Here is a 24,046-nt window from a genome sequence, read left to right as displayed (position 1 = left end):
AAAAAGGAAATCCAGTACCAAGAAACTCTTGACTGGAGGGAAAACCCAAGCAAAGACTCAACTCAAACATGAATAAAAACCGAAACCGAGAAATCCCCTAGATCCCTACCGTCATCGCCCGGCATACCAAATTCAGACTTCTTGCCCCTCATCGTCAACAGTATGCTTCCATGTAATAAGCCAAAGGCTGCGTTGGATAGGGGGTGTAAAAAGCTTTTGCATAAAGCGTGTAGCGCACCAGCAACACCCCTTTGTGGCAAAACTCGAGTCGCTCTCACGGCGCCCCCAATGAAGAAAAGAACAAACAGACCAGGAGAGTTGTATTGGTATTGTTCCTGCTTTCGTCGTTCTTCACAAACACACCCCTGCACAAACACCCCATCTATTCCCTACAGCAGTCCCCCTCTGTTTTTTTTTTCTTAGTTCGTCTTCTTGCCATTCTCCTGTCCCTCGACATAAGGGTGCTTAATGGTCAAGCACCAAATGTCAAGGTAGTCGCAAATGGTGACGATGACGTCGACGACGAAGCTGCCGTAGACGCCGATGGCCATACCGAGAAGGCAGAACATGAAGGCGACCTGGTAGACGCCATCGCCGAGGGCTGAGGGCCAGCCGAAGCCAAAGGTGGACAGCAGCCAGGGGCCGAGCGAGTCGACGACGCCCCAGGCCAGGGGCAGGGTCAGAACGTTTGTGTACGGGAACTTGAGGTGGACCAAGTGGGCCGTGATAATCTGCCCGACCGAGTAGGCGTTGACGATGCCGGCAAAGAGCGCAAAGGGGACCAGGTGACCCTGCCTGATGTTGGGCTGCAGGAACAGGTACGCCAGGATACAGGCCCACGTGCCAAAGAAGGGGAGCAGGCCGACGAGGGCGTAGCGGGAGCGGTCACCCTGCGCGCGGCGGGCCTTGATCACGTTGCGGCACGACTCGATCGTGTTGTGGACCAGGACCAGAGTGCCCTGCACCATCCAGACCTGCGTGAAGGAGAGCTTGTACAGGAAGCTGGGGAGGAAGTCGAAAACCGGGACACCGAGGGTCGGGAGCATAGGTTGCTGCCAGAACGAGGCGCCACCCAGGTAGCCCGTCAGGATGAAGACAACGACAATGGTCAGGATGCCCTCGACGGGCCCGTTGATGATGCCGAGCGTCAGGGTCTTGGTGTGGTACTCATCCCAGGTTTGGACGTAAAAGGTCATGAGGGCTGTCCAAGGAGTGGGTCAGCATATGGTTCGTCTTCTTTGCTTTACTTTCCGGGAACAAAACAGTTCTAGAAGTGGAAGCAGGGGGGAGGGTCCTTCATACATGAAAAGAGCACAGCAACAGTATACCAGCTCTGGCCCATGTTCTGACTACCGGCAAAGAGTAGGACCTCGAGGGAAGTGTTGACGGCGTCAACGCCATGGTCAAAAAGCTCGCCAAGCGGTCCGGACTGGTGGGTACGGCGTCTGTTTTTGTTTTGTTCTTTGGTCAGCCTTTTCCATACTTTACGACTTTTTGATATCCCTCTTCCCACCCCTTTCGTTCTCAACAAAACTTACGCCTGCGTGCCGTCGACGGCATCAAAAGTCTGATACAAAAACAAGCCGAGCGCCCAACTGTAGTAGACCCAAGGTGGGCAGTCCTGGTCGAGAGTGGGGTTGTACCACAGCAGGGTGAGGAGGTTTGCGACGACAAAGGTGAATCCGGTCAGGGTGATGAGGTTCGGCGCCATGGACATGGGGAAGATTTTGATGACGACATTGGTGTAAAAGGGCTTCAGGACGTATTTGGACAGCAGCGAGTGGTCCACACCAGAGTACTTGTACTCCTTGAGCGCAGGGAGCTGCTCCTGGCGTACGTAGACCATCTTGAGCGATTTTCTAGATCTCGTATGTTTGGTGATGGTCGTTCGTCCTAGAAGGGCTTTTGAGGATTCTGGGGTTGAGCCTTGGAGTAGGTAGATAGAAGATGATAAAAAAACCAAGTCGATGCGATGCCGGTTCGATGGGGGGATCGTCGACTTTTCTGTGGCGGGGGACCCTGGCTGGAAAGCAGGTGCGGAAACTAGCGGACAAAGGCGACTAGCTTCGACTTTGGGCGGGCGTTCAACGACGAAGCTTTTTTTGTGAACTGGTAGCTAGGTAGCCCTTACTGCATGGGGAGGGGAGACTAAAAAGAAACGACAAAAAGCCACCGACGAAAATATCCAGATGCTTATTAGTTGAACAAAATTCAGATTTCAATTAACACAGCAAAGCTCTTCCTGAAATCAAGTCAAGTTAGAGCTCATTACCATGTGCAACAAAATATGGCACGAAAAGTGATTTGGATTCAAAGTTGCTGAAAGCGGTCGCGTCTGGACATGTTGCAATTTACAACGCGCGACATTTTTTTTTCGCCCTTCTTTCCTTGATAGCTACTCCGTAGCAGTCTTCCGTCAACTGTAACGTCATTTGATCATACCCCTGTCGTTTTCTTTTTTTCGTAATACCTTGGCGAGTCTTAAATGCCACGACACCCGTATGGCGGAGAGGGACAAGGGGTGGTGGGGACCCGGACTCCCGTTTTGATTCGGCACCGCAACGGGAACAAACGGCGTGTATTAACGTACCCCGTACCTTGCCGAAAGAAAACCTGACCTCTCATGTGGCTATAAGACAAACGACCAAGTCGGCTGGGAAAATACAAGTTTCCTTCCAATAAAAGTGACACAAATAAATGATCGAGCTTTGGCCTCCCTTGTGACCAAGAAGTTCACGTTTGGCACCTTGTCGCGTGGTTATACTAAGCTACCGTTCCTAAACCCTTTCTCGTCCCACCCACACGTCCTGTTTTGTTTGTACTTTAGCGTTCCTGCCACTCTAGACCGACTTCTGGGTCAGTTTTGTTGACATGTGCTTTAGATCCCTACGTAGTCATTAGAAACAACTTTTTCGTACATGTGTGTTCATACCTTAGGCAGGTATGCATGCTGCATGGCGATGGATTCATGTGCGCTGGCATTTTTAGTATTGTTATTTCGCTGTGCTTTGAGATCTTCTGGTTGCTTCTTTCTAATGAAACCCCGCCGAACAATTTACCCGCCCAGAATCAATCCATCGGATGGATTGACCGCCCCGAGAGGAGCGAGATGTCCGGACCCTATGTTCAGAGTTTTCGAGTGTTTGACCCCTAAATCTACTAAAGAGGAAATGAAAAAATAGAAATGAAAAACCTCCCGAAACATTGCTTGACTTTAGACTTTCTCTGTATATAGTGTTGCATAACCTGTAACGGAACGAGCAAAACGCCTGCTGTTACTTTTCTGTCAAAGTGACAACTGAACGAAATAATAAAAAAAAAATGCGTCTCAAAAAAAAAACTACCTCTTCTACTCGACTGATGCAATGACCAAAGCGGCAACACCCTCTTCCTCGCTGCGTACTGTAATCTTTGTAGTGACACCCGATTTGGAAGAGTATGCCATCCGCACGTTTGCAACCACCCTCCCGCCGTTCACCGTCTTTCCAAGCAGCTTGAGCGTGTGCGTCGTCTGGTTGACTGGTACGTCCGTGCCCTCCAGCGGCTGTAGTGACAGCGCCTTGGACAGCTGTTCTGTGGCTTCTGTAAGATTGGGAAACATACACGTTAGAATTTGTACATAGCAAGCAAAATCCGTGCCCCACAAACAAGACATATGCGGTGAACTTACCTGCTATGCTCTTCATAGCACTCAACTGCAAAGTCTCCTCTGCTTCCTCTCCAGCAGCACCGACCTGCTCCCACAGGTGGTTGAAGTTGCTAGCGAATGTCGGTATGACATAATCGCTGCCTGAAAGGTCAAACTCGGCAACCTCGTACTCGTCCTCGTATCCTTCATCCTCGGGCTCGTTGGTTGTCGGGTCGATTTCCTTGGTAGTAAACTTAAGCGAGTTGGAGAAGGTGCTGATGGGCATCGATCCCTCGCCGGAAACCTTCTTGAATGCGACATAAACCTTGCCTGGCTCGTCTGTAGGCAGTTTCTCTGCCTCGATGATGAAGAGCTCCTCGAGCTCCTCCTCATCCGAAGGTGTAGCCACCACGGATACGTTTTCGAGAACTGTAGAAGGCAGCGTGTTCTTTACCTCGAACTGAAGAACAATGTGCTCCTTGAAGATGTGCTTGATGACGCTGACGACGTACTCGGTCTCTGCCTCGGTGAGTTCCACAATCGGTGAAGACTTGAGCACGCTGCCAAACTCCTTCATCTCCGGGATCTGCATGAGCTCCTGCGCGTACTTCTGCGCGGCCGCGGTGGCAGAAGCGGCCGCCTCGGCGCCAGTGGGTGCAGCCTTTGTCGGACCAACCTTCGGGGGCTTCAGTGATGGCGTTGTGGCCGTGAGCTTCTTGGTCCTGTCCTCGGCATCGGCCTGTTCTCTGGTGACGACTGGAATCTTGGAGATGTCGAACGGAGAATCAAATGTAGACTTGTCGTCCGAAGTCACGTACATGACAAGCTGGTGCTCAAAGTAGGGAAGGGAGAACATGCTGTCTGTTTCAGGGGTCAGCATTCAGCATTCAACATGCAACTCAATACTTGGAATAGGGTCTTGTACTCATAAGACATACCGTTCTTGACAAACTTCTCAGCCAAAGCATCCTCCTCGTCCATAAGACGAAGGTTCAGCGCAGCACGATCTCTGACCTCATCATCGACGTCGTCAAGACAACGTGTGAGGAGCACATGCACACTACGCTTAACCTCAGGGTCCTTCTGACCAACGCCAAACTTGGCAAGGGCAGTGACCGCAGCAGCGCGTACGATGGCATTCTCCAGAACCACGCGGTTGTAGATGTAGCGGATGTACTTTGTCGGCTGAGACGTCTTGGGACCCTCGAGACCTAGAAGGTGCAGGATGCGGACGGCGAGCTTAGTGAACTCGCAGTCCTCGATGAACTCGCAAAGGTGTGCTAGGGCATCCTCCTTTGAGTCGGGCACGAACTTGATCAGGTCGAACATGCTCTCGACCACAGCCCTCTTGAACTCGTAACCGCCCTCGTCCCGGAGGATACCGCTGAGGAAGGCCAGCATGCCGGCCTGTTTGCTGGGGAACTTGAGGCAGAGTGTGCGGATAGCCTCAACGATCGTGATCTTGAACTCATCTGTGATCTCGGACATGAAACCAGTGATCTGCTTCATAAGCCTATCGACGCTAGCCTCGTTGCCCGTCTTGAGAAGAGTGGTGATGGCAAAAGTGGCAATGGAACGGTTGCTGTTGGAGATGAGAAGCTCAATGTCCGGGTTGCACACGTTGACGGTATTCGGCTTGAACGAAGCAAAGTTGTGAAGAATGCGCAGAGCAGCGAACTTGGTGACGGCACGCGGCGAAGTGAGGAAGAGCTGCAGAACATGTACTGCTTGAGAAACCTCGGCGTCCGTCACATCCCGCATGTCGCAGATGGCCTTTGCAGCCTCAAAGTTGACCATCTCGCTCTTGTGCCTCAGCCACCCATCCAGCAACTGCATCATGGGCCTGCGCAGCTGAGGGTCCTCCTCTGCGAGCTGAGCGGCGAGACGGACGAGCATGACAAGGGCCGCAGGGCTCTTAACCGCACCTGGGGCACCAAACTGCTGAACCATCTTGACAAGAGCCATGCGATCGTGCATGCGCATCTGGTAGAGAAGGCCGATGGCGTGGTACTGCGACATGGTCGAGTTGTTCACGGGCATAGAGCTGGATGCGGACGAGAAGCCAAGCGAGAAGCCACCCGAGGACTTGTTGCTGGCAGCAGCCTCCTGCGTCTCACTTTGCCATCTCCTCACGACATCCCTGGCGATGGGAAGCAGGTGGTACGAAGATACAAGGGCGGCGGAGGAAACTGAGGGGTTCTTGTCCACAATGGCGGTCTTCATGACACGCTCGATCGATTGCACAGTCGACGCCTAGGTATTGAGTAGAAGACCGGTCAGCAACATTGAACCAGGTTTACCGAGCCATCGCCTGGCATCCCGAGCAGGAGGTTCGGAGTCATCATACATCGATAATACGGCACAGTGCCCGGATAGCGTTTGGCCGGAAGATGATGTCGGTGCTGCCGCCGGTATCCTTCATTATGGTACTCGTGACCATGATGATGTCCTCTGCAGAGCTGGCCAGCTCCTTAATGACGAGGTGGACCATCTGACGCAAGCTGGCATCCTTGTTCTGGAAGAGCTTCGAGATACCGAAGAAGAGGGTCGTGGCTTCATTTTGGGGAAACTTCTCGCCAGTGTAGAGAAGAAGGGCGATCTTGGTGAGTAGGATTCGACATTGTCGGGGTTGGATCGGGGAGCTGTTGAAGAGTCGGGCTGATGGCGAGGTGAGTGGTGGCTATGGTCAGCAAACTTATGTTCATATGAATCCTGGGCGATCACCAGTTCCCAATGCTTTGGTGGAAGCTGTATGCATGTATGTATGTATGTATGTATGTCTGTATACATATGTGCGCCCGCTCACCTTCTTGAAAGACCTGGGTCCGGTCAACCTTGACCAGACCATTTTCGGCGTCCTCGTCCTTCTTTCCGTAGTTCATGATGGGCAACTAAACAACAGAAAGAAAGAGTTCAAAAGTGTTGTGGGTGGGCGCCGGGCCGTGCTGCTTTGGAGATAAGTAGCACCTTCAACGTGGTGTTTTAAGGTAGGTAACCAGGCCCAAACCATAATCGCGACGTCGCCAATTCGACCCCACACAGGGATGACCGCCATTGTGGCAGAACTTCGGAAGTGGAGGTGCTGTGGATCTCAATCAGACAAAGCTGCACGTGATTGTTCTATCCTGCCCTTTTGGATGGATGCAATTCCGACTTGACCGCGATTGATCCATCTCATTCATGGTTGATTTCGATTTCTTGCTTCGTTACACATCTCTGTCCGTGTAGCTTATCGCAATGGATAGATTACCGCCGACAAATTCTATATGATGGTGCTTGCGCTCAGACAGCTCAAGTGCCCTACCCTGAATCGAAATGAACCACAACGAACCTACCCTGCACTCGAGCCATCTCAGACCTGGTAGCAACACGGTTGTAGCATTTTGACCAAGACGCCACGACACGTGGATGTCGAGTCCGACTTGAATCGAGCCTCTTTTGGACAGATATGTTCGGACAATTTCTGGAGCATCGATCAGTGCGACTTGTTCTGTTGAATAGGTGCCACTCGCTAGTACTTTATGCAAAACTCAGACGCCGCTTGGTTAGGTAGGTTTGCAATCGTTCAGTCGTTTTACTGACACAAGGCGGTAGCATTTCAATATCAACAAAGTATTAGCAGGGAAAACTGCATATGAAGTCTGGTGTCTTTTGTCACTTTTGGGCATCAGCTATCGCTCACGATAACTTTGAAGACATGCAACCGGACCTGAATATAAGTTCACCTCCGTGCATCGATGCCATGACCGGAGTAGCCCAGCTTAACAATGCGCAGAGATGTCCTTGCGACTCGATTACCCAGCCATACCGGCAACTTGGAGATCAAGGTGACATATTAGGTTATTTTGCCCTTCACAGCCATGGAAACATTGTGGATACTTAACACAGCTGGCCCATTGGAGCAAGCATGAAACATTTACAATTGGATTTTCAGACAGCATTAGCAAGTGAGAAGCAGCGCTCCGCTGGGCTTGGGTCCTCGTCCAGAGTCAACTGAATAATAATACTTGGACAATATTTCAAATCAGCTCCAACGAATATCGTGAAAGTATACCCCGTTATTCAACAATGGTTTACGAGTAGGTACTGGATTTCGTTCCCACCTCTGTTTGCATTATTCATCTTGTCGGCTGCTGCTAGAGGTCGTTCATGTTATACATTAAAAAAGAATAACATAAAAAAAAATTAGACGACCAGTTTCGCGCGTGGGTGCTTTACGGATCTGAAACAGGCATGTTCTCTGCAACCTCTGCAAATATGCTTAAGCCCACAAGGTCTTGACATGGCGGCAATAACCGAAATAAATTCAGGAATAAGCATCCCATACGGATATATAGCTGCATTTAAATGACAATTTTAAACCGAGCGGCTGGACCTATGTAACTTGGAGAAAGATCGCTATTCTTGCTCGAGTACAGAGCTAACGCAATCCCTGGGTGGCTGATCCCGATTGTCAGGCATGGCTGGTACAGCACGCATTGACAAGTAAATAAGTAATAAATAAGAATGGCAGTGTGGAATTAGGGATTAATGTTTACCATAGGACAACTCCGCTATCAGATGCTCGATAAGATACATGCAGTCTACTGATTTAAAAAAATAAATAAATTAAAAGACAGAGGAAGAAGAAGAAGCTACCGGAAAATAAAATCTCATCGTCAGTGTTTTCTGCTGTCAGTGCCTTGGCTGCATTCACAACTACCTCCCAGCTTTCTTTTTTTTTCTTTTTGAACCTCCCTGATTGAGTATTTACAGCAGAAAGTGTAAGGTCGACAATCCTTCACTATCATTATGCAATTTTTCCATCTTTTCACAACCGCCGCTGTTGCTTTGGCCTTACTACCACAGACTACCGTGGCCGGTCCTATAGATATACAACAGTCTCGGACAAAAGACGAGCAACCGCATTCGGGTGACTGTAAAGTCGAAATTCTTCACGACTGGTTCACTGAACCTTTCCTGGTTTATCGCGCGAATCCAGGATCCCGTTCAGAGATTACGATCGAAACACATTCTGCCCCCGTCATATTTGCCTTTGCGATTGGAAGTGGTTGCACGGGAATAAAGGATAAGAAGGCGGGAAAAATACCTGAGGGCTTTTTTGTCAAAATATCAACCATAGGTATTTCCGGCGCACGTTTCCTCAGGGACTAACACTAAAAGACTCATGTTGACGGGTGCTCTGAGTTGAAGTCTGGAATAAAAGATACTGGGTTCTTTCTTTTTGTGTTACGGGGTTGTTTTTACGGGACAATAGAGAAATGGGTTTATTCACTAGCCGCTCAATTTAGAACTCGTCTGGTATGGGTATAGCCCCTGAACGGGCACATATGGCACAACGGGTACTCCCTCTACATCGCCAGCACTTGTATACCTAGCTAGCTAGAGGTGGTCTGCACTTTGGCTTGCGGAAGGCGAACCACAGATATCTTTCTCCCTTAATGAACCTCAATTTGATCAATATTGTACCCGTAGTATAGCACCAGGGCATGGCTTTCACATTCTGTTATAGTCCCTTTGATACAGTCGAGGATACCTTGTACCTGACTACCTACGTACATTGATTGAGGATATGATAACTTTGGCAATAAGAGTAAACAAAGGTACAGCAGCTTGGAAAGGGGTTACGCTTGAGTACAGGAAACTCTGCTGGTATATATCAAATGCACTCATACATCCATTTTCATGATTATAGACAAAAGTTTAGAGACGACCTGAATACACCACTCACTAACAATATCTTTGACTGGTACCTTTTTTTTTCCATATTCAGCACAGCTACCATCTTGCTCGATTGCATCGGCCCTTTCAGCAAAACTCAAAACCTTATATCAAAAAGTGCACTGTTCGGCAATTGCACGGAGAACCAGCACTATGCAGTTCTCCACAACCGTTGCTCTTGCTCTGGCATTTATACCGAATGCCGCCGTCACCCACCTCTTTATGCAAAGTCGACCATTTTCTTGCCAACCAAAAACTCCGAACGCATTTCGACTATCGGAATGAAGGCAAGAACGTGTCTTTCGACTTTACGTCATACGAAGTCCAGTTCAAAGTAACAACAATAAGAGTTAGGCTTATTTATCTAACCTCCTCTTCACAACTCCTGCGGCCTGGCCTTTGAGAGGGTCGACCACGCTGCGTAGCCGGTCTAAAAACTGCTTGCATAGTTCTATGCTCCGAGGTCAATCCAACACTACTTGCAACGAGCATTGTTTAGACGTATCATGAATCGCATTAGCATGTTAGTAGAGGCTTCAAAACGAGTATGGTTCTCTCAGCAGCCCTATATAAAAGTCCCTTCTGTGCCTGCTTTTGGCCAAGTATACGGCGACACTGGTTAAGGCACTCTCGGACCTGATAGCCCCAGCTGTAGCCATCGACTCCAGCAGGCTTCTAGAGTATCTTTTGTAATCATGCAAAAGCCACCGATAATTTCGATGACTTGCATTGTTCGCGTCTTTCTCAGATACTTTGGCTTAGGGGAGCTTGTGCCCACATTCTTCTTGAGTTATCTCACCAGGGTTCCGAAATAAACAAGGCTGAATCGTTTCCATCGGTGGCTTTTTAGGCTACAAAGGGCTAAGGAGCTTTGAGAAGATCCCGAGTCTCTATCACCCTGGTTGCGAGGAATTTCATCTATTAGCGAGGCATTTTTCAGAGCCATACGATGAAATGGCGGCTTGAAGACTGGGGAAAGGGCTTCTGGGTGACCGTTTAGACATGAAAAATTGCAATAGAACGCGGTATCTTCCACATAGGAAAAAAAACGGCCAATGTCCATTGGAGTACACAACGGAGTGCCGGAGATATTTCAGGCGGCATTCACAACTCATTCTGGTCCAGATAGGTAACACTACCTGGCGAGACATCAAGAAATCCTTCGTATCATGCAAGGTCATCAAAAGAAGCAAAGCGCATCCTTGCCCCGCCTCATTGAGGATGTATCCGTAGATTGCCTACCACTACTATAATTCTTGCTCGCAGAGAAAGAGGGGGAAGGCGGTATGAATCATCCATTGATAAGCCCATCCCATTGTTTTCTGTTCTCAAATACAGGCCGTGAACAGGATTGGCTCTCTTTCTAACCCACAGGGAGACGAAGAAGAATAAAAAATGCATCAGTCTGGATGTGGGGGTCTCATATAACAACACACACTAATCTGGTCCATTAAAGATTGCTGATATCCATCAATCTGTACACCATCACTACCTACCTTGCGGTCACCGCTACTCCTCGACATATGGTAGCTGGCAGCAGCTGGGGGAGGGGGGTCTTCTTGGCCCCCTGCGCAATGCATCTTTGTCTCTCGGACTACGGACCCAGCTCCGGGGCCCTGGGATAGAAAGGCGAAAAAAAAATTGAGATATTGAAGGATCCAGCTTCAAACAGGAAAAGCGTCTGCATTCAGCCCCTAGAACCCTAGGCCATGTTGAAGGGATTACTCCGTAGAAACTGCGGATTAGATAACAGAACCCTGAACTACCTTACCCAGTACGGAGTACGTGTCTGCTTTCTGCACACGCCACCACCCAAAAAGGCCCTACACTTTGAAACCCAGCGTTGTTGGGAGCCGGGAAAAAAAGTGGCTGCTCACCAACTGTGTTTCGCTTGCTGGCGACATCCTGCAGAAAAGCTGCAAAGATTGGTTTTTTTTCTTCTTTTTTTTCTTTTTGGCTGCGTCTTGCTTTTTCTTTTCTATACCCGTACGGATACCTCCGTAATAAGCTATTATTATACTTCGTATCCGTATCTTGTGAACTTTTTGACTCATGTCTCTTTTTTTTTCCTGCCGCAAAAAAAGAAGGCGCTACTGCAGACTGTATGATGCCTACTCCTTAGAGTACACTGTTGGAGCAAGTTTTGTCGGAGTAGATCCCCCGCCAGGCGCTAGGCCTCACAGCTGATAAGCCAGGGTTATGGCCATGGGGTGGATAAAGAAGAAATTAATTATGAAGGCTTTGGAAGCACGCGAATGTCGTTGTCATTGTCTTCTTTGCCCCCTCTTAACGCGCTGGATATAAAATTTCCGGGTAATAAACCCAATACTCTGTACTTGCCTGGTATGTACCCTGTCCCGGTGAAAGGGGTTACGAATCTCTTGGCGGCGCCGCCGCCCTCACCGTCCAATTAGATACTTATGCTGCAGGAGGCCGTTTTGGGAAGGTCTTGTATTCGTTCTTGGATATGGTCAAGGTGACCCAAACAAGCCAAAGTATGGTCCTGTACGACAAGCACGCACAGTATTTATATACGGAGTAGGTGACCAAGATATGCATGAATAGGTTGTTTGCAGTGTGATGCAGTCATTTAATAGATTTCTCTATATTCATTATTTTTATTTTTATTTATTTTTTGCGAATGCAACCCACCAGGAACCAAGTTACATGCTAAGTGAGGCCACCGGCCATGCAAAAGGACTTTCTTCTTGCTGCCCAGGCGGTTCATCACAATCGGACAGAAGAAAGTCGACAAAAGCAATCTCACCCCAGGGCTATGGAGGGGCAACTCGGTACCTTACCTTGCTTACCTTGCCTTAGATTGTGTACAATTCTCATCAACCGGGGAAGGACAATCCTTAGATTGTCTGGCGAGAAATAAGACTTGGAGACGATGCAGAGATTCGGATTATAGCATGGGCATCTGTTCACCATTTTGATAGGTATGACCGAAGTTTGTTGATTGGCTCTAAGTCACGTAATCTGCTAAAATCGCTTTAATGTCTTGGAAGTCAATGGTTGACAGCTGCCAGTCACGCGTAAAGTAGGTGCCAAGGTGCTTGCCTACCTTACCTAGGTACCCAGCTTGCCAGGTAGGTAGGTACCTACCAGGCCTTGGCAAATACGCCCGCCAGGGAGGTGAGGGGGTTGAGGCGTTATGGCACACCTTGGAGCCTGATAGTGCCGTTGCAGTTGACTACCTAAGGTAGGTAGGTAATCAATACCTGCAAGTACTTTATTTGTTCGAATATCACAACAATACCAATAAATATCAAAATGAGGCTGCAGCCTGCAGCCAAGGATGCTAAACGCAGTGGAATTTTCCTTTGGCTGCGACCTCGATCTTGATCAACGAATAAAGCACAAAAAAAAAAATAAAGATCGCGATCGTCGTCTCCGCGGGGATTAGGACATGCCGCTCAATCCTTCCAATTAGCTGTCATTTTTACCTGGACTAATTGGGGGAAAAAACCTAACGACCAAACAAACATTCCGCGAACTGCAGCTTTTTTCACCGGTCAAAATCGATCCATGGACTTGGACTGGTCTTGGCAGGAAGGGAGGCGGACGGTAAAGTCCTGTGATTTGTGCCAATAGAGTGCTCACATGTTTCGAAGCCCTTGGGACTTTTGCTTCTTTTGCCCACATTTTTTTCCAGTATGGGGGTTGAAGTTGGTTTGTAGCCGGGGGGCGCGCCACACATTAAAACCAGATTATATGTAATTACCTTGTACTGTACAGTACATTAGGTTTCCAGTAGGATTTGCACAACTGAGCTGCACCATGCAGTCCACGGTGACTGTCACAGCAGGGCCAACACATGCATGCATGCTCTTTTTCCCTTACCAGGTACTGGAACGAATTTTTTCGGCCTTAGTACGGTTTGTACTCGTTGCTAGAATGCACCAAGGCTTGCAAGGTAAGGTTAGGTGACTGGAAGCACCTAGAAGAAGAAGAAGAAAAAAAGACTACCTAAAGCGAGCGAGGATGCATAGATGATATACATGCTTACAGAGTAATAAGTTAGCATTACATGGTATGATATCACTACGAGGAGCATCTCACTGTACCCACCCACTTGCATTCCTCTTACCATAGTAGATAGTGAGGTACCCTTTATACTTCCCATGTCTCAACCCCTTGCCTCACCCTTTTCGCCGCCACAGTCACTGCGGAGCTCCACATAGACAAGAATGAATGCAGATCTCTCCTTCTCCTGTCTACGGAGTATCTCTCACGGGCCTTCTATTTGTCTACTTTATTTTATTTTATTTTTTTTAAAAAAAAAATATTTATATGCTTCCCCTGACCCTCTTTTTAAGCTTGCCACTCCCGCTCCCGCCTGAGTGTCAAGACGTTCCCGCAATTCCACCGACTGCAGAATTTTTGTCTTAGGTTGTTTTTAGACAGCCTTGACAGCGGAACCTAGTCGAAATCTCATACTAACAAAAATCAGCACACATAATTCAACTAGAAAGCCCCGGGAGCCATGTATATTCCTGATCACCAAGAACAACAACAGCAACAGCCGGAACAGACAATGGCTACAGAAATGGTGCAGGCAATGCTGCGGGGTTTTATATACTCTGCCATAGTTGCTGTGTTCATTGCTGCTATCGCCGCTATTGGTTATTGTATGGTGCACTTAAACTCTAGGGACAGAAATGGTAAGTTTTCTATCGTCTCTTTTTCTCTCTCTCTCTAGATCTCTTAAAGAAATGTATTCCACGGTGAACATATACGATGTTTCCAAATCCCTGTTCATATTTACGCCTATTTGTTTACATTTGCTTTATGCGGGGTTACAAGATGGATCGGCCCAAGATACTGTGTGAGTAGTGGGTTTCTACCTCAATATCATAGTCGCTCACAGATTGCTTCGTAGGAGTCACCACAGCCCGCGGTCGGTACGGAGATACAAGGTACATATACAGCATGACGGCGCCGCCGATCCCATATGTCATGTCGGAAGCGGCAGCCCAGTCAGGAAGGGCCCACCACGACATTCACACTCCCACCCACGGCACCTCGCAGTTCAGCATGAAAGAGCTTTACGACATTATGCGCACCAACATCTTCAGCTCGGATGGTGATGGTAGCAACGCAGGCGGCGACGATGAAGTTGTCAATCAGCGTTCCAGCCTGCTCGCAAATGCCGACGCCGGGCAGCGGAACTCGTCGTCGTCGGACAGCTTTGGAACGACCCCCGGCAGAGAAAACGTCGCTGCTCCTCAAAGTGATGCAGATGGGCAGTATGTTTCATAGCCTGTGGGATGATGATATTTTTCGAGTACCCTGGCGAACCGGATCTGGAGCAGCTGATATTGGCCTGTGTCGTATCTCTGTCTCTCTTCCAAAGTGAATATACGAAAGGTGTCAGGCTGGTCAATTAGGGGGGTAGAAGGGGATTCGAAGGTCTCCTATGCGTCAACGTCTCAAAACAGGATGTGGTTTTCGAATATTTTGATTAAAGTGGAACGGAGAATGTCGCTCTGTTATAGCTATGTGGGATCCAGCGGGCCACCGAATAGTATTATTCTAGGAAGAATGTATCTGGGGGCCAAAGTGAAGCCAAAGAAGTATTTACTTTTTTTTCTGTGTGGATGTGAATGATGTAATTGACGATTACTTTGTTGCATCTCGTTTGCTTTCAAACTGGGAATTTGGCTGATCTCCGCTGGTGTTGCACGAATGTCGTCGGCTGCTCGCATGATCCAAAAATACACATTGGATGGCAGGTATGATCCGGACGAAAGAGGGACCAGAAAGATGTGTACGATGAGACATTCTTGGCATAGATGGCATCCGCAGTCTCAAAGGGGTAATTTACCTACTCGACTCGACGAATAATTCTCTGTGCTCCGTTTCCCCGGAATTTCAGAAGCTTTTATGCGTCATCTGCGCATCGCTGCTAGATTAGATCTGATCCGATCCACAACGTCAATATCTCACCTATACATGCTTGTAATTCCAGCACAAAGAGAGCAAGCACAGATCAGAAGCATCGAGAATTTGTCCGCTTTATTACTCTTTCAAGGTGCTGCTTTATCAGCCCCTCATTGAGCGAATCGACGTTTTTTTTTTTTTTTTTTTTACGACGCCACCATGCGTGCCTCTCCATATTCCACATTGTCTTGTATTCCCCCGCCATTTTTTTGGTGATGGAAAGCAATGGCATAGTTAGCTCTCAAGGAATCGAGAATCATACCACCATTTGTGCTGCGATGTTTTCGTGCTGACAGTGCAGATTATTCTTCTCCCCGCAATCATTGATATTACCTGCTGCCATATATTGGAACATGAGAACCAGAAAGAGAGAAAAAAAAACATGTCCAAACCCACGTTTAATTCGGAGGCTCAGGTCCGTAAGTATACGGAGTATATTATACTAAGCAGGCGCTAAGATCTGCTGCATCCAGAGCACAAAAGAAAGTCTTGCCAGCCTCCCATAGCAAATCGACTTCGTTCTGGACTCTCACAACACCAACATAAAAACACCACTTCCGTCTCCCATTGACAGACCCTCAAAGTTCATCCCAACTCATCTCTCCCCGAACAAACAGTCACCCCGCAGCAAAAAAAGAAGACAGCCAACACTCAGTCTCGCCCAGACCGCCCCTGGAGAAGAACAAGAAAAAAAAGCAAATACTCCGCCACCACTTACTCAAGATGTTGCTCAACCAAGCCAAAGCCCCAGTAAAATTCCTCCTGCTCCTCCTAGTCCTCCTCCTAAACACCATCTCGGCCCACGGCACAATCGAGGGCAACCTCAAGTGCGGCGTCTGGCTGGCACCCCTCGAGTCCGACACGGCAGCCAAGCGAATCGCGCTGCACTCGGTCGCAGAGGCGGCCATCGATCGCCTGTGCCGTGCCGACCGGTCCGGCTGCGTGGGCTCGGCCGACGTGCTGCACAACTACTGCGCCGAGGACGAGTGGAGCGACGACGGATCCACGCACGTCACGATCGACCTGATCACCAGGAATGGGGTCAGGCAGGACAAGATTGATGTCCATGATTGTCTGGTTAGTGCTTCTTTCTTTCTTTTTCTTCTCTCCCGCCCCCCTTTTTGCTTCTTTTGGTTGGTTTAGCTTGCTTCTCTGTTGCTTCTTCTTTTTGTGATCGACTGTTTTGTCACTGGCTGACGTGTTTCCCCCAACCCCCACCGTAATTAGGAATTGTTTGGCAATATTCTTAAAGGCTGCGTTGAGGGAAAGTGGCAGGAGGGAAGTTTTACAGAGAAGAATGGAGACAGGATTGTCAATATGGTGTTTGAGCAGGACTGCGACTCCTCCCCCACTGGTTTGTGTGGATAACCATGATGACGAGTAAATGAGTTTATGATTTAACGAGGGGATTTTTTTTATTGTAATCTAACGATGTAAGAAGAGTTTGTGGTCTAAATCGCGTTATCTAGATCAACGAGGAAATGACAAAACTTGATCAAGCCAATGATGTAAGCCCCGGACGGCAGTACACCTGAAATAAACAAAAGGAAGCTTATAGTATTATAAGGTCATATGGGCATAATGAGGAAGACCTCCCCCAATGCAATCATATTCCATCCGGTTCTCATTACCATACCCCCCAACACCCTCGAGCAAAAGGCCAAAGCCCGAGCATTAACATACCACACCAACGAAAGCCCTGCAAAAACCAAGGAGTACCTATTAGAAACCACCGCGGCTGCGGTGGCTCTAATAAATTTAGGCAACTGAAATTGATACCAAATAGTGTAGGTATTAAGTTGTGAGGCATTGATTGACAAATATTAAGCTAAAGAGAGATATGTGTAGTCTAAATATATATTATACGTAAGGATATTACTCAACGTATAACAAGCTTTTGAATAATGAAGTTTATTTTTATTTTATTTTATGCATGAACGTTGGTTGTTTGAATACAAAATCCACGCTTTTCTATCAACTTTTGTATTTACTTAAAAACTTCATCCAATCAGCCTATCTGATTCGAAATCAACGCGGTGCATTTTCCCAGATACATTTCAATTACCATTTTAACCTTTTCTGGGTTTATATCTATAATTATGGCCCATGAGGACGACTGCGCAAGAATTTACGAAATACCTGGGGAAGAAGCGCCAGGATGTTCACATTACCCGTACATACAACTTTGTTATGAAAAGCCAAAGATATTCTACGTTTGCTGCAAGACTAAAGAAGATTGCCGGGAACATGCATGGGTTTAAAGGGTGGAAGTTGACGCACACTAACCTACGCGTGCAGCCTGAAGTATCGGGTAGGAGAGACATGTATTGGGTTGAGTAGCACTCTTTGGGGCTATCTAGCCTAAAGAGCATTGCAGCTCTTTTATCAGTGCTCCTAACGCTCACTCAGCGCTAGCTGTTATGTGATGACAAGATCTATCTGATTATCGAATGCAACAGAATTTAAAGGAGGGGGAGGAATAATCCAGATAGACAGCCTACTCTAGATACAGACAGAGGAAAGGATATAAACTTAATAATAGTCGTTGCATGTCCCCAAACCTGTGCCGCCCAACGCCAAGACAGAGCAAGTGAAATAGTAAGAAACAAGTAAAAAAAAAGCTCAACAGATCTCAAGCCGCAGGAGGCTTTGAGCCTCAACAGCGCCCTCTCCACCAAACCTACCATGTACCCGGTCGCGAGACGGGAGTAAGCTGGAAAAAGCACGCGTGCAGGTGCTGCAGCCAGGCAATGACGTAACATCGGACTGCAGGACCAGTTGCCATCGTCCTGTAATGGGCCAGGATGAGGCTCGAGGTTGATGGCGTCTGCAAATTGTCTATCTAATCTTTTAAATTGTTAGCAAGTGAAATGTCTAGATTTGGTGCAAAAAGCTGTCTTGTGGACTGTGCTGATGGACTCATAATGTAAAATAAACAGGACAAACTGGCGCTCAGGGGTAAGCTTACTTTTTGACCATGCCGAGTGGTGCCGTTGACGCCTTGAGCCAGAGCAGAAGCACCTGGGACAGCAGCTCAATGTCATCTTCTGCCCCGTTGAGCCGCCAGGGCACATGATGACTGACGATCCTGACGCCCTCGGCCCAGTACTCAGAGTGTCCCAGGTGTTGAGCGATCATCGTCTTGGTCAACAGGGTCGCCAAGGGAATGACCTCGCGGCGTCTGCGCCGTGGACGGCCTGGCGCATGAGCCCTAGCATAGAGCCGTGGCAGCCGATGCGCAGGTCGGTGGAGGAATTGCTGAAGGTTGTAGCCCAGGGCTATCTGGCACAAGATGCGATCTGGCCTTGTGGCAGACCCTCATGAGGAACGAGCCGACGCTGCCGATCCATGGCGGTCCGTGACGGTCAGGTGGGATTGAGAGGCGCTCCGAGTCAATGCTGATGATGAGCTGGTCCATCGCAAGCGAGGGCGGGCTCCCGCCAAGAGCATATTGGGCCTATGGGAGGCGTGTTAGCATTAGAACATATGTAGGGGGGCGTTTAGCGAGACGCGCTCACAACGACACAGACAGACTAGAGCGGTGAGGGATCACATGACCTACCATTGATGCGCCTTTTAAGTCAACGCCTATCGAATCCCATTGGTGAGGGAATCGTCTAGAGAGGGTAAACGCATGGAAAGAAACGAGACTCGAACCCCTTGGAGAGCCCGGTACGCTGGCCTAGCCTGCACGAAGGCAGAGGCACCGTAGATTCAATAGTGTTGGAAAAGTTCCGGTAGTGGCTGTTGTTTATAAAGAAATCCGCAGGTGCATTGTCCCCTTAACGCACCCATGAAGACAGAGATCTTGGGGAGTACCCAGCATCATGGCGGGATGTAACATAGCCACCGGGGACGCGTAGTGTGGAGAATGGGGCACGGCGTTGGAGCTAAGAAAGGGAGATCGCCGCCGCCGCCGGAGGCTGTTGAGGCATGAATACTGGCGGTGGCAGGGGCCCACCAAGGCAATGACCGGAACAATGGTAAAAAAGAATCAGATATTGCGAACGAATCTGAAGGTATTTTGGTGGATGAGCCGTGAAATATTTTTGGTGTGTATGGTATGATAGGCGTGGCGGTCGTGAAAAGGGGTAGAGGGATCAATATCCTGCCCTCTCGAGGACGAAGATGAACAGCGTCACTTCCAGAAAAATCCATGTCTCGACTCATATCGACAGTGAGCAGGCCGGTCTGACTGCAGAGAAGCGCGTGATGGTGAGCGTTCTGGTGTTTTGATTGTACGAGGCCTTTTGACTGCGCACTATAAAGTTGGCTTGGCGCGTGTCTTTGTCGAAAGTGAGGGTCAACCTGACCGGTGACCAGACAGTTGCTCGGCGACGAGCTCGACGAACCCGTCTGAAGAACTTGGTGGTGCGATTGTGCATTGTGACTGGGGATTGCTTCTAGCGCTGGCTAGATAGGGCGGAGGCTTTTTTGTTTGGAAAGCAAAGCTTGGTGGTGGGGGAGACATTGAAGAATCAGGGACGAGACAAAGGGCCAGAAGATGCCCTTGATATAAAGATTTTTAGTCTTACCCAAGACCTCTTTCTTTCTCACCTGTGGACCATCGAGATACTCCAAAGTGACACTCTCGTCATGTCTTTCTCTCTTGGCAGGGTTAGAGGCGAGGGGGAAGGGTTTGGAACAGAAAGGGGAAAGTACAATTGCAAGCCCCTTTCACTCTATTGCTTTTCTAAGACAACGAAGGCGAACAAGGTAACGTATCCAGTCTCTTATCCTTGCAGGGTCGATTTTGTTTCTCGAGGTCCGGCAAACACCCCGCCGGCTGATCCGTGTGCGAATACTTTACTTTTCTTTTTTTCTTCCCCATCATCTTACTCCCCTCTTTTTTGGTTGATAACAGGGGCGCTTTCCGAGCCATGGCATTTCTACCACGCCCTGTTGGGCAGACGGGTTGCTGTTACTTTTATTTTTCTTTCTGTGATTCTGCAGGCCTGGGTAAAAATGGGATAGCTTGCGAACCAGTGCATAGCCCTGTACTGGGCTATTATTAAGAAATTCTTTTTTTTAATTTTTATTATTATAGAATGTCGTGGACAAAGTTGCTTTTGGGGGAGGGGTCCTTAGTAGTTTAGACTACATTGCCGGAGCGCACCTAGACCTAGAATTTAGTTAAGACTCAACTACAGAAGTTGCGAAAACCACAATTTCAGGGTCTAGTCTAGGCAGAAAATGGTATCGCTTCAGTAGGGGATCGTACGAGCATGGGACAGTAAAAAAGGGTTCGGATTAGATCAAGTTCAAGTCAGCTCAACTAAATCCAACAAGCTTAATAAAATCGGGCTTTGAATCATTTAGTGAACCTCACCTCAAGTGTCAGTCAAATCAGGATGCGCTGCTCGATTTGATTGGTGGGCAAGTTGTATTTATTTGCGGTCGCATGCACCCTTTCTCGGTTCCAGAGTGCACCAGCAGTGGAGACAATGTCCTCTTGAGGGGCTTGTGCCCCCCACCACCAGCGGTGCAGTTGCGAGGCAAGGTCACTGCCGAGATTGACACTACGGAGTCAAGCTTGCGTGTTCCGCGGTGGTCAGCGATTAATTGGATGTTTAATCCGGCGATCGCATCACAAGGAGAAAGAGAACGAGGGTCAGCACGAGAGGGTGTGAATGTGGTGCATTTGACGTTCAGTCTGGGCCCCACTGTCACCCAGAAAGTTCGCATGTTCAAATCAGAGACAAAAATGTCAAGCGGCATGTGCGTACTGTAGGTAGGTACCTAGAGCTGGAGGGGAGCGCATTCAAAGTGGTCCTGTATCTCTCTCAATGCTGTGACCCGCCCAACTCAGCTGGTAGCCCTTTTGGCGGGTCAAATGATGACGTCGACGAAGTCGTTTGTCTTGAAGGGGCGCTTTTAGGTCAATCCTACCTCACTTTGAGGTAAGGCACCTACAATACGTACATAAAGAAATGTTGATGATGAACAGTTCAACAAAGGGCCCATTGAATTTACTTTTACTTTATTTTTGACCTAAACCACCTCCATCCTGTCGAAGTTGACGCTTCACTCCACATCATATTCGCGAAATCCTGGATATTATCTCACCTCGTTCTCACGAAATTCTCAGACTCGACAACCCTCGAGTGATTTTTTTGAACTCCCTTACTTCACTCACTACAGCTCTGTTGCCTTCTCAGCTCTCCAACCCGCAAGGCGCCACGCCGAACACCCGTCAACCACGCCGCACTCTTTCAGGCACTGATTCGTCGAGACTGTCTTCTCGCAGAACAGGGGGCAGGTTCCATCGTTGTGCGGTTCTCTCACGAAATTAGGGAGGGCTACAATATTGCTTCTTTGAACCCCCCACTTCCAATTCATCATAACCTGAATTCTGGTGCTCCTGGCACACGGAGGGTCTACAACCGCATCACGGAACCCAGGCCGCCAATAATTCTCCGAATCCTGTAAGGAGGGAAACGAAATCAAATCAAATCATCATGTCTCAAAATCAAGGAATTGCTGCGTCTGTCCAGGCCAGGGCACAAGAGGTCGCGTAGGTTTTCCCGTCGCACAGAATGCATGCTTATCGATACCCATACGCCCATGCTGATTCGCAAAAATCTACCTTCCAAAACAAAACAATAGCAATGAGGACTTCCAACAAGCCAAGGATCTGGTCAATGATGCCACCAAGAGTGGCGCGTACCTCTACCCCATCAAGGTTTGTGAACCGAGCAATCAATCAAAGCCTTCCAAGGGGACAAAACAAAAGAGTGGATGTGGCAGGATCGACAGTTTCTAGATGACAGAGATGAGCTAACCAACCTATCAACCTACAACTCCACAGGGTATCTTTTACTTCCTAACCCACCGCTCGCTCTGGAAGCCCTTGCTGTCTCGCATTGGACCGACTCTAGCCCTCTCCGTGGGTGTCACGGTGCCCATGTTCATCCTCACCTACGTGCCACAGCTCACAGTATTGGTCTTTGTGAACGGACCCGTTGCCGTCTTCACCACAGTGCTTCTGATCCTAAGCGAATCGTCTACCATCATTTCGGTCATCTCGCGCAACTTTCTGCTGCAGGAAGCACTGCTCGACACCTTTGATGGTACCTTGGTGGCAAGGGGCGCCACCAATATCGTGCAGGAGGGCCGGGAGCTCCAACCAGGTTCCGACCCCATCGCCAAGCTCGGAAAAATTGTCAAGTCTCCCTTTGAGCGCTTCAGCCCGAAGGCCCTGGTTCGGTACTTTATGTACCTGCCTCTCAACTTCATCCCTGTGGTCGGCACAATCATATTCATTCTCATTCAGGGCCGCAACAGGGGACAGAGTATTCATGATCGCGTACGTCATATCTTTGATACCAGTCCTTCCCTGGGTGGCAGGATTCTAGAACTAGACTAACTTGCTAATGTCTCGGAACGAAATAGTACTTCCAACTGAAGTCCTGGTCGGCTTCACGCAGGCGTGCTTGGTTGCACGCTCACACCGGAGCCTACTCGGCGTAAGTGTCTCCAACTCCTCATACCCGCTGCTCTGATGAATATAATCGTTTCAGTACCGTATCTATTACATATTATGTGGCGCTAACATATGGTCTCCTTCCCCAGTTTTGGTGTGGTAGCCACACTCCTTGAGATCGTGCCCGTTGCTTCAATGTTCTTTTCATTCACAAACGCAGGTACGTTTGAAAGAGGCCACTGCTTCTAATTTTCACTGTTAACTTTCTTCTTCTATCTTTTCTTCTTGAAATACCCTGATAACGTTGTGTACAAAACCGCTGACTGGTGCCACCCCCTCACTTCTTTGCAGTTGGCGCTGCGTTGTGGGCTGCGGACCTGGAGGCCCAGGGTACCCAGGCGACGGAGCCATCAGACCAGCCTGCCTCGAGCAATAACAAAGATGACTGAACTTATGGATACGGAACCAGTCCGAATCTATAAATGGATTTCAAGTTAGTTTCCGCTTTTTGCGCGTTGATTTTTAGCTTGATTGCTTTGTAGCATTTAGTCATTGTTTCCCCACGAGCAAAAAAATCGCATCATCCGCATGCTGCCGAGCTGGCTAGGATGATCCAGTCGATTTTGACTTGGAGCTGATGGATCTTTTTCGCGGGCAAGGGAGGATGCAGCTGAGAAGTCTCGAGTTTATTGAAGACCATACACTTGCTGTCTGCGTTGTCATTTTTCTCTTGGTGGGATGCTTTTAATCCAATTTATGATTTATGATTGATCATATTTTCCCTATCAGCTCGAGGCCAATCACTCCTTCGCATAAGTTTATTGTTTGATCACTCTAGATAGAAACAAGGCCCGGTATTTCGGTTTCTTCGGTCAGTGTGTTCCGAACCCAGGTCTAGATGCATGACGCCCAGGATGACCAGGGCTTTGTAGCCAATGACGGTCATCCCGGATCCCCGGATTCATTCCTATCTCTTGTCTTGAGGCGATCAATGCATCCATGTCGGACGGCTCTAGTCTCTTGGCGACTCGAGGCACACCAAAATATCTGTCGTAATAAATGCTCAGTTACACTTTGCGGCAACTGGTGGTGCTACTTCATCTGAGATGCGTCGCCCCATCGATGTCCATGTGTTGAAACGACATTATAGTTGGTATCTTGGTTGAATCTTTCTTTGTCGTTTCTACCAGGCGTCTGAGACTAAAAAAAGATATATAATTGAATTCTTTGGTGATCATGTTGCGACGTCTCTAATGCCCAAAATGTGTATATTCCAAATGTGTTGGCTCCAAGATCCTATAAGTCTCCTCGTGTGGTAGCGGGAGGAC

General features: G+C 48.5%; 8 protein-coding genes across 8 annotated transcripts; 5 read left to right on the top strand and 3 right to left on the bottom strand.

Annotated features, from left to right (window-relative positions):
* Positions 1 to 419: 419 nt before the first annotated feature.
* PgNI_10791 (uncharacterized protein) lies at positions 420 to 2,241 on the bottom strand (the record flags this gene model as incomplete). Its single annotated transcript, XM_031130764.1, has 3 exons — positions 1,539 to 2,241; positions 1,303 to 1,445; positions 420 to 1,201 (listed from the first exon to the last, which is right to left on the bottom strand). Exons 1-3 carry the CDS (start codon positions 1,844 to 1,846, stop codon positions 420 to 422), a joined length of 1,233 nt encoding a protein of 410 aa, XP_030979840.1. The 5' UTR covers positions 1,847 to 2,241.
* A 461-nt stretch (positions 2,242 to 2,702) lies between these two features.
* On the bottom strand, positions 2,703 to 6,591 carry PgNI_10790 (uncharacterized protein). The gene is made up of 5 exons (XM_031130763.1): positions 6,435 to 6,591; positions 5,976 to 6,286; positions 4,567 to 5,881; positions 3,671 to 4,489; positions 2,703 to 3,582 (listed from the first exon to the last, which is right to left on the bottom strand). The coding sequence occupies exons 1-5, from the start codon at positions 6,508 to 6,510 to the stop codon at positions 3,350 to 3,352; spliced, it is 2,754 nt and encodes a 917-aa protein (XP_030979839.1). The 5' UTR covers positions 6,511 to 6,591; the 3' UTR covers positions 2,703 to 3,349.
* A 1,828-nt stretch (positions 6,592 to 8,419) lies between these two features.
* On the top strand, positions 8,420 to 8,782 carry PgNI_10789 (uncharacterized protein; the record flags this gene model as incomplete). The annotated part of the gene is made up of 1 exon (XM_031130762.1): positions 8,420 to 8,782. One exon carries the CDS (start codon positions 8,420 to 8,422, stop codon positions 8,780 to 8,782), a length of 363 nt encoding a protein of 120 aa, XP_030980381.1.
* A 4,820-nt stretch (positions 8,783 to 13,602) lies between these two features.
* On the top strand, positions 13,603 to 14,931 carry PgNI_10788 (uncharacterized protein). The gene is made up of 2 exons (XM_031130761.1): positions 13,603 to 14,016; positions 14,235 to 14,931. Exons 1-2 carry the CDS (start codon positions 13,839 to 13,841, stop codon positions 14,612 to 14,614), a joined length of 558 nt encoding a protein of 185 aa, XP_030980382.1. The 5' UTR covers positions 13,603 to 13,838; the 3' UTR covers positions 14,615 to 14,931.
* Positions 14,932 to 16,018: 1,087 nt separating this feature from the next.
* Positions 16,019 to 16,663, top strand: PgNI_10787 (uncharacterized protein; the record flags this gene model as incomplete). The annotated part of the gene is made up of 2 exons (XM_031130760.1): positions 16,019 to 16,372; positions 16,523 to 16,663. The coding sequence occupies 2 exons, from the start codon at positions 16,019 to 16,021 to the stop codon at positions 16,661 to 16,663; spliced, it is 495 nt and encodes a 164-aa protein (XP_030980389.1).
* A 1,596-nt stretch (positions 16,664 to 18,259) lies between these two features.
* On the bottom strand, positions 18,260 to 18,972 carry PgNI_10786 (uncharacterized protein; the record flags this gene model as incomplete). Its single annotated transcript, XM_031130759.1, has 3 exons — positions 18,858 to 18,972; positions 18,612 to 18,752; positions 18,260 to 18,553 (listed from the first exon to the last, which is right to left on the bottom strand). The coding sequence occupies exons 1-3, from the start codon at positions 18,858 to 18,860 to the stop codon at positions 18,260 to 18,262; spliced, it is 438 nt and encodes a 145-aa protein (XP_030980390.1). The 5' UTR covers positions 18,861 to 18,972.
* A 186-nt stretch (positions 18,973 to 19,158) lies between these two features.
* PgNI_10785 (uncharacterized protein) lies at positions 19,159 to 19,531 on the top strand (the record flags this gene model as incomplete). The annotated part of the gene is made up of 2 exons (XM_031130758.1): positions 19,159 to 19,347; positions 19,481 to 19,531. Coding segments are annotated over 2 exons (240 nt in total), but the record flags the coding sequence as incomplete, so codon positions are not given.
* Positions 19,532 to 21,231: 1,700 nt separating this feature from the next.
* PgNI_10784 (uncharacterized protein) lies at positions 21,232 to 23,658 on the top strand. Its single transcript, XM_031130757.1, has 6 exons — positions 21,232 to 21,809; positions 21,902 to 21,977; positions 22,104 to 22,601; positions 22,688 to 22,761; positions 22,868 to 22,938; positions 23,070 to 23,658. The coding sequence occupies exons 1-6, from the start codon at positions 21,754 to 21,756 to the stop codon at positions 23,165 to 23,167; spliced, it is 873 nt and encodes a 290-aa protein (XP_030980388.1). The 5' UTR covers positions 21,232 to 21,753; the 3' UTR covers positions 23,168 to 23,658.
* The last annotated feature ends 388 nt before the right edge of the window (positions 23,659 to 24,046 follow it).

This window comes from Pyricularia grisea, chromosome VII (genome assembly GCF_004355905.1).
Source record: "Pyricularia grisea strain NI907 chromosome VII, whole genome shotgun sequence".
In the NCBI taxonomy this organism is placed as follows: Eukaryota; Fungi; Ascomycota; class Sordariomycetes; order Magnaporthales; family Pyriculariaceae; genus Pyricularia; species Pyricularia grisea.
Note: the sequence above shows the minus strand (reverse complement) of the source record. Positions and strands in the feature narration are given on the sequence as shown.